The sequence below is a fragment of the Populus euphratica genome, unplaced genomic scaffold (assembly GCF_000495115.2).
Source record: "Populus euphratica unplaced genomic scaffold, PopEup_1.0 scaffold181.1, whole genome shotgun sequence".
Taxonomy (NCBI): Eukaryota; Viridiplantae; Streptophyta; class Magnoliopsida; order Malpighiales; family Salicaceae; genus Populus; species Populus euphratica.
Window position 1 is genome coordinate 725,069 of NW_011499958.1, and position 14,375 is coordinate 739,443.

At 31.3% G+C, this 14,375-nt stretch overlaps 1 protein-coding gene across 2 annotated transcripts; it reads left to right on the plus strand.

Annotated features, from left to right (window-relative positions):
* Positions 1-9,617: 9,617 nt before the first annotated feature.
* On the plus strand, positions 9,618-14,027 carry LOC105138512 (uncharacterized). Of its 2 annotated transcripts, XM_011044608.1 has the most exons (8): positions 9,618-10,592; positions 10,908-10,982; positions 11,068-11,139; positions 11,671-11,751; positions 11,869-11,966; positions 12,071-12,196; positions 13,357-13,405; positions 13,510-14,027. In XM_011044608.1, the coding sequence occupies exons 1-8, from the start codon at positions 9,678-9,680 to the stop codon at positions 13,675-13,677; spliced, it is 1,584 nt and encodes a 527-aa protein (XP_011042910.1). In that variant the 5' UTR covers positions 9,618-9,677; the 3' UTR covers positions 13,678-14,027. The 2 variants fall into 2 exon arrangements, with proteins under 2 accessions (XP_011042910.1, XP_011042911.1); XM_011044609.1 differs by lacking the exon at positions 13,357-13,405 and having other exon boundaries at positions 13,510-13,666.
* The last annotated feature ends 348 nt before the right edge of the window (positions 14,028-14,375 follow it).

Here is a 14,375-nt window from a genome sequence, read left to right on the forward strand (position 1 = left end):
GCGGTCTGCAAGGAAATAACCCTCCATCTCCTTTCATCACCTCATTTCATTCCACGTGGCTGTGCCACGTGTTCCGATTCGTACTTTTGGTTTTTGTTTTATATCAATTCCCTAATTCTGCCACTAATACCGGCACGCACCAATTCTATTTCGGCTTTTAATACGGTAACTTTACTCGTAAATAATGGCTGGTTAAGGATTTTAATTCTCCGTAAAAAAAATCATTTTTCTAGTTTATCTATAATCCTCTATTAATTATTAATTAATATTGTTGTTGTTATATTGCAATCTCAATTATACATTGAAATGAGTATAGTAATTCGTAGTAAACAACCTCCTCGTTAAAACTTGACTAGTGAATTTGTCTTGTGATTTTTTTATATGTAGGTGTGATGTGAGAATAAAAAACTTGTCTTGTGACTTTGAATCACACCTTGCTTTTGCTTTGCAATACGTCCATCAGTCATATGCTAATTATTTTAATATTTATTGTTTGAAAATGTAGTAAAGGTTAATTTAAAAAAAAATGAAAATATATTAAAATAATATATTTTTTATTTTTTAAAAATTTATTTTTAATATCAAAACAATTCAAAAAAATAAAATAAAAATTATTTTGAATAAAAAAATAACAAAACAGCAAAGAGACCCTTAATCAAAGAGCTTGCAACAAGGGGCTGAATGTGCTTTTTATATTGATAAAAAGGTTCTCTCTCCTGTAGCCTCTATGGGGTATTTTTTTTAATGTCAAGTAATGCTAAAGTTCAAGCAGTCAAGGATATTTTATTTTCTTTGGTTTCTTTTAGAATGGGCATCTCATATCTTTTGTAAGAATCTCTATGGGACCGTCACAATCTTGCCCATATAAATTGAGGTGTTTTGGCTTACACTTTCTTATAAAGATCGATGACATATTTGAATATACATACAAACACTGTTGAAAACACTATTGGGTGTTGTTCAATGGTGGGTCAGCAGTCTGTGGCTAGAGATCAACAATGGTGGATAATAGCAAAATAAGGCACCGGAGGAACAACCCAGGCAGCCTGGAGCTAGAGATCAACAAATTCAGGCGAAGTCAATGAAAGATATTGATGTGGTTAAGAAATTTGATGAACCAAGAAGTTGGATCTGTAATTTGATGAACCCGTTAATTGGAGAAGTTTGCAAGTGTTTGAGATTTTTAATTTTTTCCTGTAATTTTCAGTTTCACATTTTTCCTGTAATTTTCAGTTTCACATACATGCCTCTAAATGGATTGCTATTTATTTTTAATTTTTTGAAAATTGGCACAGATAAAATACAGGATATTTTCACAATCTTAAAATCTTGACGTCAATTTTCGGTAGACAATGGCTCGGATTCAAGTACGTACCCGATCATTGTTTTTCTAATTTTAATTTACATTTCTCTTGTTGTGGTTTTTCTAAAAATTAAGTTAAAAGTATATGAGCTTTTATTTTTAAAAAAAAATCTGAAAAGTGCTAGGAGGCTTCTTATTTTATTAAAAAAAATAAAAAATAACCTTAGAATGTTTTAAAAAGTAATATATTAGCTTTAATTATTTGACTTCGACACGGATCTTAATTGTGTTATTTTAAGGAGCGAACTCTATACTTTCTCGAACCTTCCTAATCAATTTTATTTTGATGAATGAACTCTATACTTTCTCGAACCTTCCTAATCAATACGATGCTTGTGGGGTCAGTCTGGCTGGACAGCCACAGGGACAAATTTTTGAAAAAAACATCAGCGAATCTGTATGGACAACCACGGGGACAAATTTTTGAAAAAAACATCAGCGAAGCAAATTCCCCAAGCAACTTATTCTGAAATTTCAAAGGGATTTGATTTGAGAGTGCCAACGAAGAGATGAAAGTGCCTAGAACAGTTGTTAATTATGTAATAAAGACACCTCGTCGACTTATTCTTTCTCGGTCGCTATCGATATAAAACCAGGCGATAACATTTTAGTGTTAGAATAACTTATTGCCACGGCATCGACAGTCAACTTCATGAAAGCTAATTAACATTCGAGGATCAATTGAGAAACTATACGTGTGTGGCCGGAGAAAGAGGTAGATCATGGTCCACTGATAAAGGGAAGTTATGACCGATGATTTGATTACAACCAGGCGATAACATTGCTGAATTGTTTTTATGTGTTAAAAAAAAATTATTTTTTTATTTTAAATTTATATTTTTAGATCATTTTATGCTGATTTTAAAATTATTTTTTAAAAAATAATATTATTTTAATATATTTTTAAATAAAAAATACTTTAAAAAACAATTACAATTATATTTCAACCAGGAAAAAGAATCACACACCTAGCTTCCAACAATATTTTCATATAATTATTTATATGTATAAGATAATAAACTTAATTTTTGTATGTATATTCATAGATTTTTCTTTTATTATTGTAAACATTATACCTAAGATTTTTCAAAAAGTTTGAATGTTGTCCAGAAAAGAAAATTTAAATGAAATCCACTCTATAAATTGTTATTTATTTAGATGAAGATTTTTTAATTGATGTTCATTTTTTATGTTATACTATTATTAGGTTTTTACCTTTCATCTCTCTTTATTTATTTTCTTTTAATTTTAGCATATAAAACTAGAAAGTAATTTGAATTGGAGCCCTCTTAGTAGGTTTTGATAGAATAGTGAAAACTTCAAATTTAATTTGGTTTTTTGCTACTTTGTCTTGGGATAAAGTGATTGGTTTAAGTTTCTTGCAAAACATACCTTATGATAGCATAGAAGACTATATAATATTTAAATTAATAAATATAAATTCATAAAAGAAGATAAGTAAATAAATAAAAAGAAAATGTACGCAACATGTATGGTTTTGGGTGACCCTATATAAACCTATATTAACTTCTCTACTCTCTTTTTCTTTACCTAATGACTTGTGATATTTATGGATACTTCATGCTTCATAGGGCTTATATGGTAGAGGAGAAAAAAATGATGAAAAGTATTTGTTTTTATAGAAAGTTGAGTTATTAGTTGTTGTATTGTCTATGTTATGGTTGAAAAGATTGTCCTAAAATATAGTTATTGGTGAGAGAGGATGGTCAGATCAAGAGAGTTGCAAGAGTCGGGTCGAGAGATAATTACTGGTGAAAAGGGTAGTCATTTCAAGAAAAAATAGGAATTTTATATTATAATGTGTGCAGAGAAAGATAATTATTAGTGAAAAAACAAGCATTCTTTAAAAAGATATGACGAGGAAGGTAATTATTAGTGTGCAAGGATGGCCTTTGCAAATGTGTTTTATTAATAAGAAAAACAGAGGATTTTTTACATTATGGTGTGTGCTTGACAAGATAGTTAATAACCATTTATGACTTCGTGAGGTGAGAAAAAGAGAGAACTCGATTAGGTCTCCTTGAAAAAAAGGTTCAATTATGCTTCATTAAAAAAGGTTTTGATAGGCTTCTTGAGAGGAGTGTTTGTTGGACTTTCTTGGATCAATGAGTAATTAGTTGGGTTTGGCTTAAAATAGCTATGGTTTGTTTTTTGATTTCACACACCATCAAGTTTCATTTAATATTAGTGATGATACCATCACCAATAAAAAATTAGAAAAAATCAATAAAATTTTTTTATCAATAATTTTAGTTGGAAACAATAATAGAATAAAATGATAAAAAAATTCATTGATAATTTTTGCAATATTTTTAATGTGTTGAATGGCCACTAAAATTATTGATGATTGTAAAAAGAATTAAAACTCAATAGTCCTTTCCTTTCCCCCATTTCATCCTCCAATTTCAAATTCTAATTTCAAAAATTATGACAACTCCTGTCCTTCACAAATTTGACCACAAGAACTTATTAATGCCAATGCAACATCTTATTAAAGGCTTAAACTTTCTTTTCTTAGTTTCGTTTCTTGTCGAGCTTCACTTTACTAAATAAGCAAACTTATTTATTTATGTTTTAATGTAATTTATTAAAAATTATAGTATTTATAATTTGTTTGCATATTTAAGTGTTTATTTATTTTATAATGATAATTTTATTGAATTAATGTATGATTTGTATTTTAAGGTTTATTTGGGATTTGAAGAAATTTAATTTAATTTATCACTTGTTAAAATTGAGTGTGATTTGGTCATGTAGATGTGTTGGAATTGAAAAGGCGGTGAGTAATTTAATGAGTACTAATTATTTGGTGTCAATTTTATTGTTAAGTTGGAAATTCAAGAAAAATACTTTTGTGTGGGATTAATAATAATTAAATTTACTAATCTAGGTTGAATAAGTTTGAATTGAAGAAATGAATGATAATTAGCTGGGTCCAATTAATTTTAGATTGTTATGGGTTTTGTTGAAAATTTTAAAAATAAATAAATTAATGTGTAATTGAGAACACTCAGAGTATTAATTGATGTTATTTATTCTTAAATTGAGTAAATGATAAGTAGTTAATTATGTACATATTATTTTTTGTTAATTTTATGGTTTAGTTAAAAATTAAGAGGAAATTAAATTTACATGAAAATAACAGTTAAAGGTTAAGCATGTTTCAGCTTTTAAAACATTTTATAGTTATTATTGGGCTATGAATTACATTTTTCTAAATTAAAAGAATTTATTTACTTTAAAATTAAAAAAAATGATGGATTATTAAGTTATTAGTTGGTTTATATAAGTTGATTATGATTCATTCTTAATAAATAATTGAATTTATATTTAATAGCATGTTTCAATGTTTTTCAATTGTTTTCATTATTTTTTTTAGATACCATATATTCAAGAAGAAATAAGTTCATATCCAACAAGAATACTCATACTTCATCAAGTAGTTGATGATCGTGTTGTGAATCTAGAGCATGATTATGAAAAGGTATCCAATATAAAAGTTATTAGTTGAAGCTCAACCACTAAAAATAACATATCAAGTATTATTTATTTGATAGTACTCATTTCAAGAAAATAGACAATAAAATGAAAAGATAACTCTTTATTTAATTATTTCGTAACATGATATTATTTAATTTTATTGAGTTATTTTAATTATGTTTTACAATTATATGAAAATAGCTTTCTTAAATTATTTTTCAGGTTTATTAATATTAAAGTTGTTTGTTTATCATCTTTTTATGTGAGCATGTTGCGAATCTAGAGTATGATTATAAAGAGTTATCCAATTATAAAAGTTACTAATCCAAACTTAATCACTAAGAATAATAGATCAAGCATTTTTTATTTGATAGAACTCATTTCAAGGAAATAAATAGCAGAATAAAAAAATAATTTTTTATGTGATTGTTTTGTAATATAATATTATTTATTTTTATTGAATTATTTTTCAAGTTTATTAATATTAATGTTGTTTGTTTATCATTTTTATGATGAAGTGATTATTTAAAAAATCATTATTTTAATAGTGTCAATTTCATGACTATTTTAAATGGATGTATATAGTGAATGATTGGTAGGAAAAATTTGAAATTAGATAAATAATCTGTAATTTAAATTACTAATTTTTTAATTCAAGAGAGATTCATATATATTACATAAAACTTAACAATAAACCTACCTTTTTGAGTTTATTTCTTGAAGTATTTATTACCTTCTATACATGATCACAAAATGTTTACAGAGAAACAACACAAAACAAAACGGACAAAAGAGGTGACTTTTATGGTTAGAATCCGTCAACTGTATAAAAGTAGGGTATAGGTATCGAAACCTTTTTGAAAACCACAGGGATATTGCCGAAAGATTATAATTATAGGTATAGAAATGGAGTACTGGCGATTTTGATACGAGCATACCCCATCAATAGTATTAATGTATTCTTACGTCGAAGGTCTGGACAAACTATCGATTCTTGCTCAAAACACTGCTCCCACCGAACTGTTTATAGACATGTTAATTCTGGGTTTTAAGTGAACATCCACGTCAAACACAGTCCCTAAGCTGCCTTGGAACCAATGGTCGATAGACAGAGAAAGTCGAGGACGTGTGTTTTTGTCGTCGTCACTGTAATCCACTCCAAAACTGCGAGGTGGCATGGAAACATTAATGAAGTTGTGACAGGTTTCCAGTTTATTTAAAATTCAAGCTTTTCCTGTCGGTGATGCTGCATCGATGACCACCCTTGCAATATGTGGTAATATATTTTATTAACTGAAAAGGAAAATGTATTGATTCCCTAATATTGCTCCATTGCCCCCAATGGCTCCTGGGCGCGGCCGATAGAACAATTGTATTAAAAAAGACCAAGATAGGTCAAATATATCACCTCGGTGCATCCAATGCTGGCCACGCAATTCAAATCCAAAATCAGGCTCTCAGACATTGCATGTGTTTGAGATAACAAGAGTCAACTTATTGTTACTATAAACTTGACTGTCTGGTTTCTGATTCGGGCCTCCTGGTGGAATGTTCGGGCTTGCATTTCTAAATAATTTAGCTAGAGAATTCTTATTTGAATTTTATTCGAAGCACTCGACAGGCACCATCATTGTTGTGAGTTTGCAAGTCGGCAGTTGCTCCCTTGTCTGGGATTGTTCTGTTCAATTATCGCAAGTTCTAGCAGTAACCCCAACTGTGTACAACATGAAGGTTTTGTCTGAAAATCCGACTCTTCATATTAATTCTAAATGGCCGAACTTTGTAGTTTTCCTACAAGGAGGTTATAGAGTTGAAATGTTTAATTTTCAAGTTCTGGTTTTACATTAATTACTTGTGAAAACATTGAAAACAGGAATGATGATATCACTGACTCAAAAAAAAAAAAAAAAACTGTTATGCAATCCAAAATTTAATTGGCCTTCGAAACTAAAGCATTCCTTGTCGGTATGAATAAACAAATAAATCGTTTCTAAACATCAGAGATAGCTCTGTTTGATAGGAAGGAAACTCATTGGTCTATGGTTTAGATTAAACTCCCACTATTGATAAAGACACATCTATCTTGTCCTAACTTATTCACTGTATTGTTTATTTTTGTATTTAAAATTATATTTACGTGTGTTTTAAAAGTTCATATAATTTAAAAAATATTAAATTGATTTTTTTTAATATTATTTTATAGTTTTGATGTGCTAAAATAAAAAATATATAAATCTGGAAAAAAATTATTTTACTATATTTTAAAATAAAAAATGTTTTTAAAAAACGTAATGCATCACAGTATAAACATGAAAACATTGTACAAGTCTCTCTCACAAATATATATAGTTAATTTATTAAAAAGAATATTTGTAGCACAAGAGGTCAAGATCAAACCTTTTTTTTAGCAAAGAAAAAGATGGCATGCTTTGTCATGATCATGGTAGCATCTCCACATTCGAAATTGGGAAGAGAAGATACCATTTATAATTAAGTAGTGACTTTCATGGGTCATACAACGCATGTTTATCCATGGTCCCTTGAGATTGAGTGGAGTCTCCGACAGAGAGATGATAATTTTAAAAGCTTCAACTTTCTTGAGCTCATCATGTAGTGGAACATCTTTGCTAGCTCCAATCCATCAGAATAGCAGAGAAAAGAGAAGGTTTCCTCGCTCCAAACTTGTTTGTCCTCGGTTGCTAGGGTTCAAAAACGAAACGGAGCTTGGGCTGATCCATCTTTGTTTTGATGTCAAGAGAATTAAGGACATAAGGCTAGAAATGCAGAAGCGTTGAGCCCAAGTAGATAAGTAAATAAGCTCACTCCAAATGTTTGAAGAGAGTAGCCTAGCAAAATTCTTTCAGTCCCAAGCCTCCACGAACAATTTCACTAGGCCTTCCTCGATCCAGATCCTTTCAAGGCGACGCCGTGACCCCTGCAAACCCATGCAAACGTCCCCTTTTCTCAGAAGCACGGATATAAAACTCGGTCGCAAAACTTGAACATATTATCATATTATAAGAGAAAGAACTTGTGTTTATTTATTTTTAATTGTAGATTGTAGTTATTATCATTTGAGTGTTTTGAACTTTAGATTGGATTTATATTTTGAGTATTTGAATTATATTTTTCAATTCAAAAATTTAAATTGTTATTTGTTAGAAGTTGTGTTGAGATTTATATATATATATATTCAACATACTAAAAATTTCTAATATGGTATATCATTGGCCTGCAGGATTAAATTGATAACTCATATATTAACCCAGTAATCTAAACTATTTGTCATCATATTAGAAACTTTGCTTACAGGAAAAAAATCACATTATTACGTAGTTATTAATCATCGAGAAAAAAAGAATTTTTCTTAAAATCTCAATCACTAGATTATTAGTATTCAAAATAGCTCACTCTTCTACATTTTAACAATAATATAACTAGAAAAGTGATTTTTAAAAATCTCTCTCTGTAAAACCAGACAAGCAAGGGTAGAAAATCACTAATGTATATTAGATTAAATACTATACTAAAACTCCTAGGTAAAAGATTGTAACAATGTGTTTTTTTCCTCACTTTTTTTTTTCAATTATAGTCTTTTATGCCCAATTTGTCAAACTTTTATTAAGGATTGAATCAATTCAAAAAAAATAATCAAAATATAAAACAAGGAGAAAACACATGATGAATCTAAAATTACATGGAAAAGTTTTTTATTTACCCTCACACTCTCCATTTTATTCCTTGTATAGCTTTGCAGTTTTTACCATTATAATTTTGATTTGAAAATTCATTTTATTTTCATCATAATCTTCAAATTTTTGAAAGGAAAGGGTTGTCATATCATAATACTAATAATAAGAGAAAAGTCATCAATTTGACCATATTTTAAAGATTGAAAATTTTAATTTTAGTATTAACATAATTTATTTAATGAGCAGGTTCTAATTAAAAAAATTTAAACCTTGATCTTGTTTAAAAAAATAGTTTAAAGTCAGAAAAAGAAGACTGATTTGATTTTGTATTTATCAATCATTTTAGGGGTTTTTTAATTTGTTAAATTGATTTTGAATGATTTTAAAAAAGTTTATTTATTATTTTTAGATGAAAATATTTTAAAAACATATTTCCTTAATAATCCACGAAATAGACTAAATAGATGATGTGTAGTCTTTTTATATATATATATATATAAAAGACTACACATAAACTATTTCATCTATTTCGTGGATTATATATATAAAGAGCATTTTAAAAAAAATAGATGTAAATAATAAATAATATTTTTAATATATTTTTATATATAATTATATCATGATTTTTTAAAATTTTACCCCTCAATCATATACAAAATACTATCATACATTTATTATATCAGTTAAATCGATTTAATATATTATTTTTTTACTTTTAAAATATCTTGAATTTATTTATTATTAAAAGCTAAATCAGTTATCCAAATTTCATCCGAACTCACACAATTGGATTGTTTTTTTTTCTTTTATCATCTAGGTTTTTGGCTGTCCCTTTATTATTATGTTATTTCTTTGCATTTTAAATTTTCTCGTGTCCAACCTGAAGCGGATGTTGAGGCAATAACCTAGTAATATTTGAGCTTTCAAGACCAGCCGGAAGCATGTCAGCGAAGCCCAATTAACTTGGGCCTAGACACTGAGCCTGAGCATAGCCTGGCAGCATCTTTCAGCCCAATGAAGACCGAACATGATAAAACACACAAAGTGGATAGAGTAAAAACGGAAGGAGGTGTAAGCAGAGAGCTACGCTCATGAGGTGCAAAGAAACAGGATAATTAAAGATGCAAATCCTTCTTCAACCCTGTAAGTCTCTCACTCTCTTCAGCTATTCACTACCATCCAATACTAACAACTTAGTTATCACACACAAGAGGAGCATAGTCCATCATAACAAGTGTGCAAAACCCCCCTGTTTTCACTCATTTTGTAGTCCTGGGACACTTAAAGCCATTTTTTTGTCTAAGAATTCCCAACTTTGGAAAAGTTCCCTTGTTACATTATGCTCCCAAAATGATGTCTTTGATGATTTTTCGAGTACCCAACTGCCTGAAAAGGAACGGGATGATAGAATTCAAGTGAATGAGGAGCTTGAATTGTTAAACAAGCCATCTCCAGTGGTTTTTAATAATGGTTTGGATGTAGAAGTTGATAAAGAATCTGAGAAACCTGGTAAAGATGAGGCCTTGGCGCCTTTTTTGAAGTTCTTCAAGTCTAATGATTCATTGGATGAATTTGGTGACGATGAGCGTGATTTAGGTGTTGTAGAGGAGAGAAGTGGTGTGGATTATGAAGAGAAGGAGGCTAAGAAGATTAATGTGGACTATTATGAGCCAAAACCTGGTGATTTTGTGGTTGGAGTTGTGGTTTCTGGTAATGAGAATAAACTTGATGTGAATATTGGGGCAGACTTATTGGGTACAATGCTAACAAAGGAGGTGCTGCCTTTGTATGACAAAGAGATGGAATTTTTGTTGTGCGATACAAAGAAGGATGTCAAGGAGTTCATGGTTAAAGGGAAGATGGGGATTGTTAAGGACGAGGTTGCAATGAGTCCAGGCCCCCCAGGATTAGGGAAGCCGGTTGTGGAGACAGGAACAGTGCTGTTTTCGGAGGTTCTTGGAAGGACGCTTAGTGGAAGGCCATTACTTTCTACCAGACGGCTTTTCCGGCGGTTAGCTTGGCAACGAGTGAGGCAGGTTCTTTTCTCGCTTTCTTCCTTGCCACTCTTTTTTTTTTTTTGGTGAAATAGCTTCTTGGTAAAATTCTTTAGATGATTCAAAATGAATTTTCAGACATAAATAGGAATCCCTTGTTTGTTGTTTGCGTTTTTCTTTCTGAGAAAAAATATGTCGATTGGCTTTGTAATTGAGTAAAATAATAAGATAGTTTTTCGTTCAACGCATTTCTTCGCAGCTTCTTACTGGAATAAAAACAATCAGGTTGGAATTGGTCCTTCAGAAATTAACTATGAAATTGAGGATTATTGTTGACGTCTTACTTTGTGTCAGCAGATCAAAGATCTGAATGAACCTATTGAGATTAAAATTTCAGAATGGAATACCGGGGGCCTACTTACGAGAATTGAGGTCTGTGTACCCTTTATGTATTTGATTTGTGTGTAAATGCATTGCATGCATAGTAATGATAAATTTTTGGAATTTGCTCTTTCAGGGATTGCGAGCGTTCCTTCCAAAGGCTGAGTTAATGAACAGAGTGAACAATTTTAAGGAGTTGAAAGAAAATGTAAAGTGCAATACCCTGGAATTTCTGGTTCTGAATTACTTATAATTTTTGTTTTTGTTAGGTGTTGATGCTTTAATCATTTAATAGTTGTTGCCACGTTGCATCAATCATAAGAACTTGTTCCTGGAATAAAATTGTATAAAATGCACAATCTTATGCCTTTGGATTTACATTTCCATATTATACACTCTTTACAATGATTTTCTGAAGGCTGGTGCATGTTTGTGGTTATTCAAGGCGCCTGTGCGGATTAATTTTCCAGGGAAAGGCATTGATGTTTCTATTATTAGATAACCTATCTGGATTTACCTCTGAATTTGATAGTAAAATCCTTGTCAATGCACGTAAAAGGGTGTTCCTTTTGGTCCACTTCATCAACTGTCTTGCTACAGGCCTCCCTTAGGTTGTGTCTTGACTATACTCGTTATCTATGAATTTTGTTCTTGAAATTTTTTTTTGGCCAATCATGTGCTTTATTTTGTTGCATCTGTTGGATGCTTCTTATGGATCACTGGTTTCATCATGGTGTAGGTGGGTCGACGAATATACGTGCTGATTAAACGAATAAATGAATCAAATAATGAGTTGATACTCAGTGAAAGGGAAGCTTGGGTCGGTTTCCTTGTGGCATTCTATTTTACTTTTCTCCTTTGGTTGTTTGAGATTTTGATTTTGGCTAAAAAAAATTTCTAATGAAGAAGCTCTATGAATTTGTGTACAAAATTGCAGGAAATGATAAACCTCCGAGAGGGAACACTTCTTGAAGGAACCGTTAAGAAAGTTTTTCCATATGGAGCCCAAGTAAGAATAGGTGAAACTAACCGTAGGTGAGTTCTTTATACTTTTAGGTTGCAATTTGGTTTATATATCACAGCGTATTGCTGCTCTTCACTCGTAAAGAAGTACCCTAATATTTATTGATGCATTTCAGTGGGCTGCTGCATGTCTCAAACATAACTAGGACTCGCATTTCATCTGTCAGTGACTTGCTTAAAGTTGACGAAAAGGTTAAAGTCCTTGTTGCAAAGTCAATGTTTCCTGACAAAATATCTCTCAGGTAATTGAGGACTCAACTTCTGGGTTTCTTTCTCTTTTCATCCCATGCTTGCATGACGCATCTAATTTTCAGAATACTAGTTAGTCCAATGATAGAAAGGAACCATCAGAACCTTTTTTCTTGATAAAATACAAAAGTGATGTATGCAAGACTTTTCTTTCTCTCTTTTTCCATTTTTGGAAATGTACAGACTCTTCAAAAATAACATGTGGTACCAGTTCTGGAGAAAGATTCGTAATTATCATCATGAGAGATTATTTTCCTTAACAATTTAGGAACGTTGCTAGAGTGGAGTGACTTCAATGTATGGAAAAAGAAAAGGGGTAATGAAACAGTTTCGGTCCACCAAAAACTCAATTTTTCGATAAATTTTGGTCAGCCAGCAAAATCAGTTATGTTTATTTTGCCAGTTATTTAGTTACAGAATTTTGTTGTTCATTGAGTTGTGCATTGCAATGGTTACATAAGATATGGAAGACACTTTTTATGGGCCTCGTATTCTCCTATGGGCAACAATGATTGCTATCTAAATAGCACAGAATATGTCAATGTAATATGTCAATGTATGCTTTTTTTTCCCCAGAACATCCTAAATTTACTGTTTTTTTTTCCCCAGAACATCCTAAATTTACAATTTAATTGCTAAATGAATCATGCATTTAGACACCAGATGGTGCCCTTCACCTCTTCAAATGAGTTTCCTCCTTCCTCTTAGTGTTTAGCTATTTGTTGCTGATGGAAAGTCTTTTAATTCCCTTTAGCAAATTTGACTCTGTAGGGCTATGGATCTTTGATTAGTGGAACGATCCGATCTTGAGTCCTTAAATCTCTGTGAATGAATCTTGATATTGCACCCCCTACACATTGAATCTGAATTCTTTTGTTTAGTTTATACACCTCACAACTGTGCTTGCAGCTCATTTGAATTTCTTTCCCAAGGAAGCTCGGACGGATATTAGATGGCTTTTACTTGGTTTAAATTCTGTGTTTATTGTGCCTTCTATGGGACTGTTCAATTGTTGCCAACCTTAACATTCAAAATCTTTGAAGATTTATTCGCATATTTTCACCAAATCTTTCTCTCTTTTCTTTTGAATTTGTAAAAGTGCCAAATAGGGGTACCAAGGTAACGATGTATTTTGCTTGCATGTATCATGCAGTATTGCTGATCTTGAAAGTGAGCCTGGTCTGTTCGTATCAAACAAGGAGGTAGGATATTTTCTTGTTTGTTTACATTTTTCATTTAATCCTGTCTAAAATGAGACTGAGTAAGAGTTTCATTGGTAAAATTTGTGTTTTTTTTTCTTGGACAGAAAGTGTTTGCTGAGGCAGAAGAGATGGCAAAGAAGTATCGGCAAAAGCTTCCAGCCAGTTCAACAAATTTGAAGCCAGAAATCCCACCAAGCAAGAATGCCCTATCTTCTGACACTGAGGCAACATTGTATGCAAACTGGAAGTGGTTCAAATTTGAAAAGGAGTGAAAGAAGCGGGATTAATTTTGAACTTTTGTACCATCCAACCAGAACCTCGGGGACTGAGGCCCGGCTCTTCTCTCACCCTCAACTTAAACACGGCTCATCATGGAAAAAGGGAAGAACTCTTATCAGGCCATTATTCTCTACGGGCAACGCAAAATAATATTTTGTGGCTAGTGACTTTTGTGTTTCTGATTCAAAATCAGACTGGAAGGTCCACGACAGCATACGGCGATCTCAGCATGGAAGCGCATAGTTCTGTCCAATATGTAACATGCATCTAATCATCCTTTTCATATTTTTTTAGTACCATACGGTTTTATTCTTATACAATAAATTATCATATTCATTCATTTCCTCGGGTTTTACCTATTCAATTTGTCACTGACCAGAAAAAGGGCAAGGATAGTTTGAAAATGGTAGTCTCTTTTCATCTATATGAAATTACCCCGATGAGGTTATGTTTGAGTTGGTTATATATATATATAGACGCGCGCGCGCGCGCGCGCACACAAGTTCTTAATGTTTCTTTTTGGTCCGTTTGATGGTTTTACTTATTCAATTTGTCACTGACTGGAAAAAGGGCAAAGATAGTTTGAAAATGGTTGTCTCTTTTCATCTACATGGAATTACCCCGATGAGGTTATGTTTGAGTTGGTTCAACCGTTTATATATATATCGTTGTTCTTAATGTTTCTTTTTTG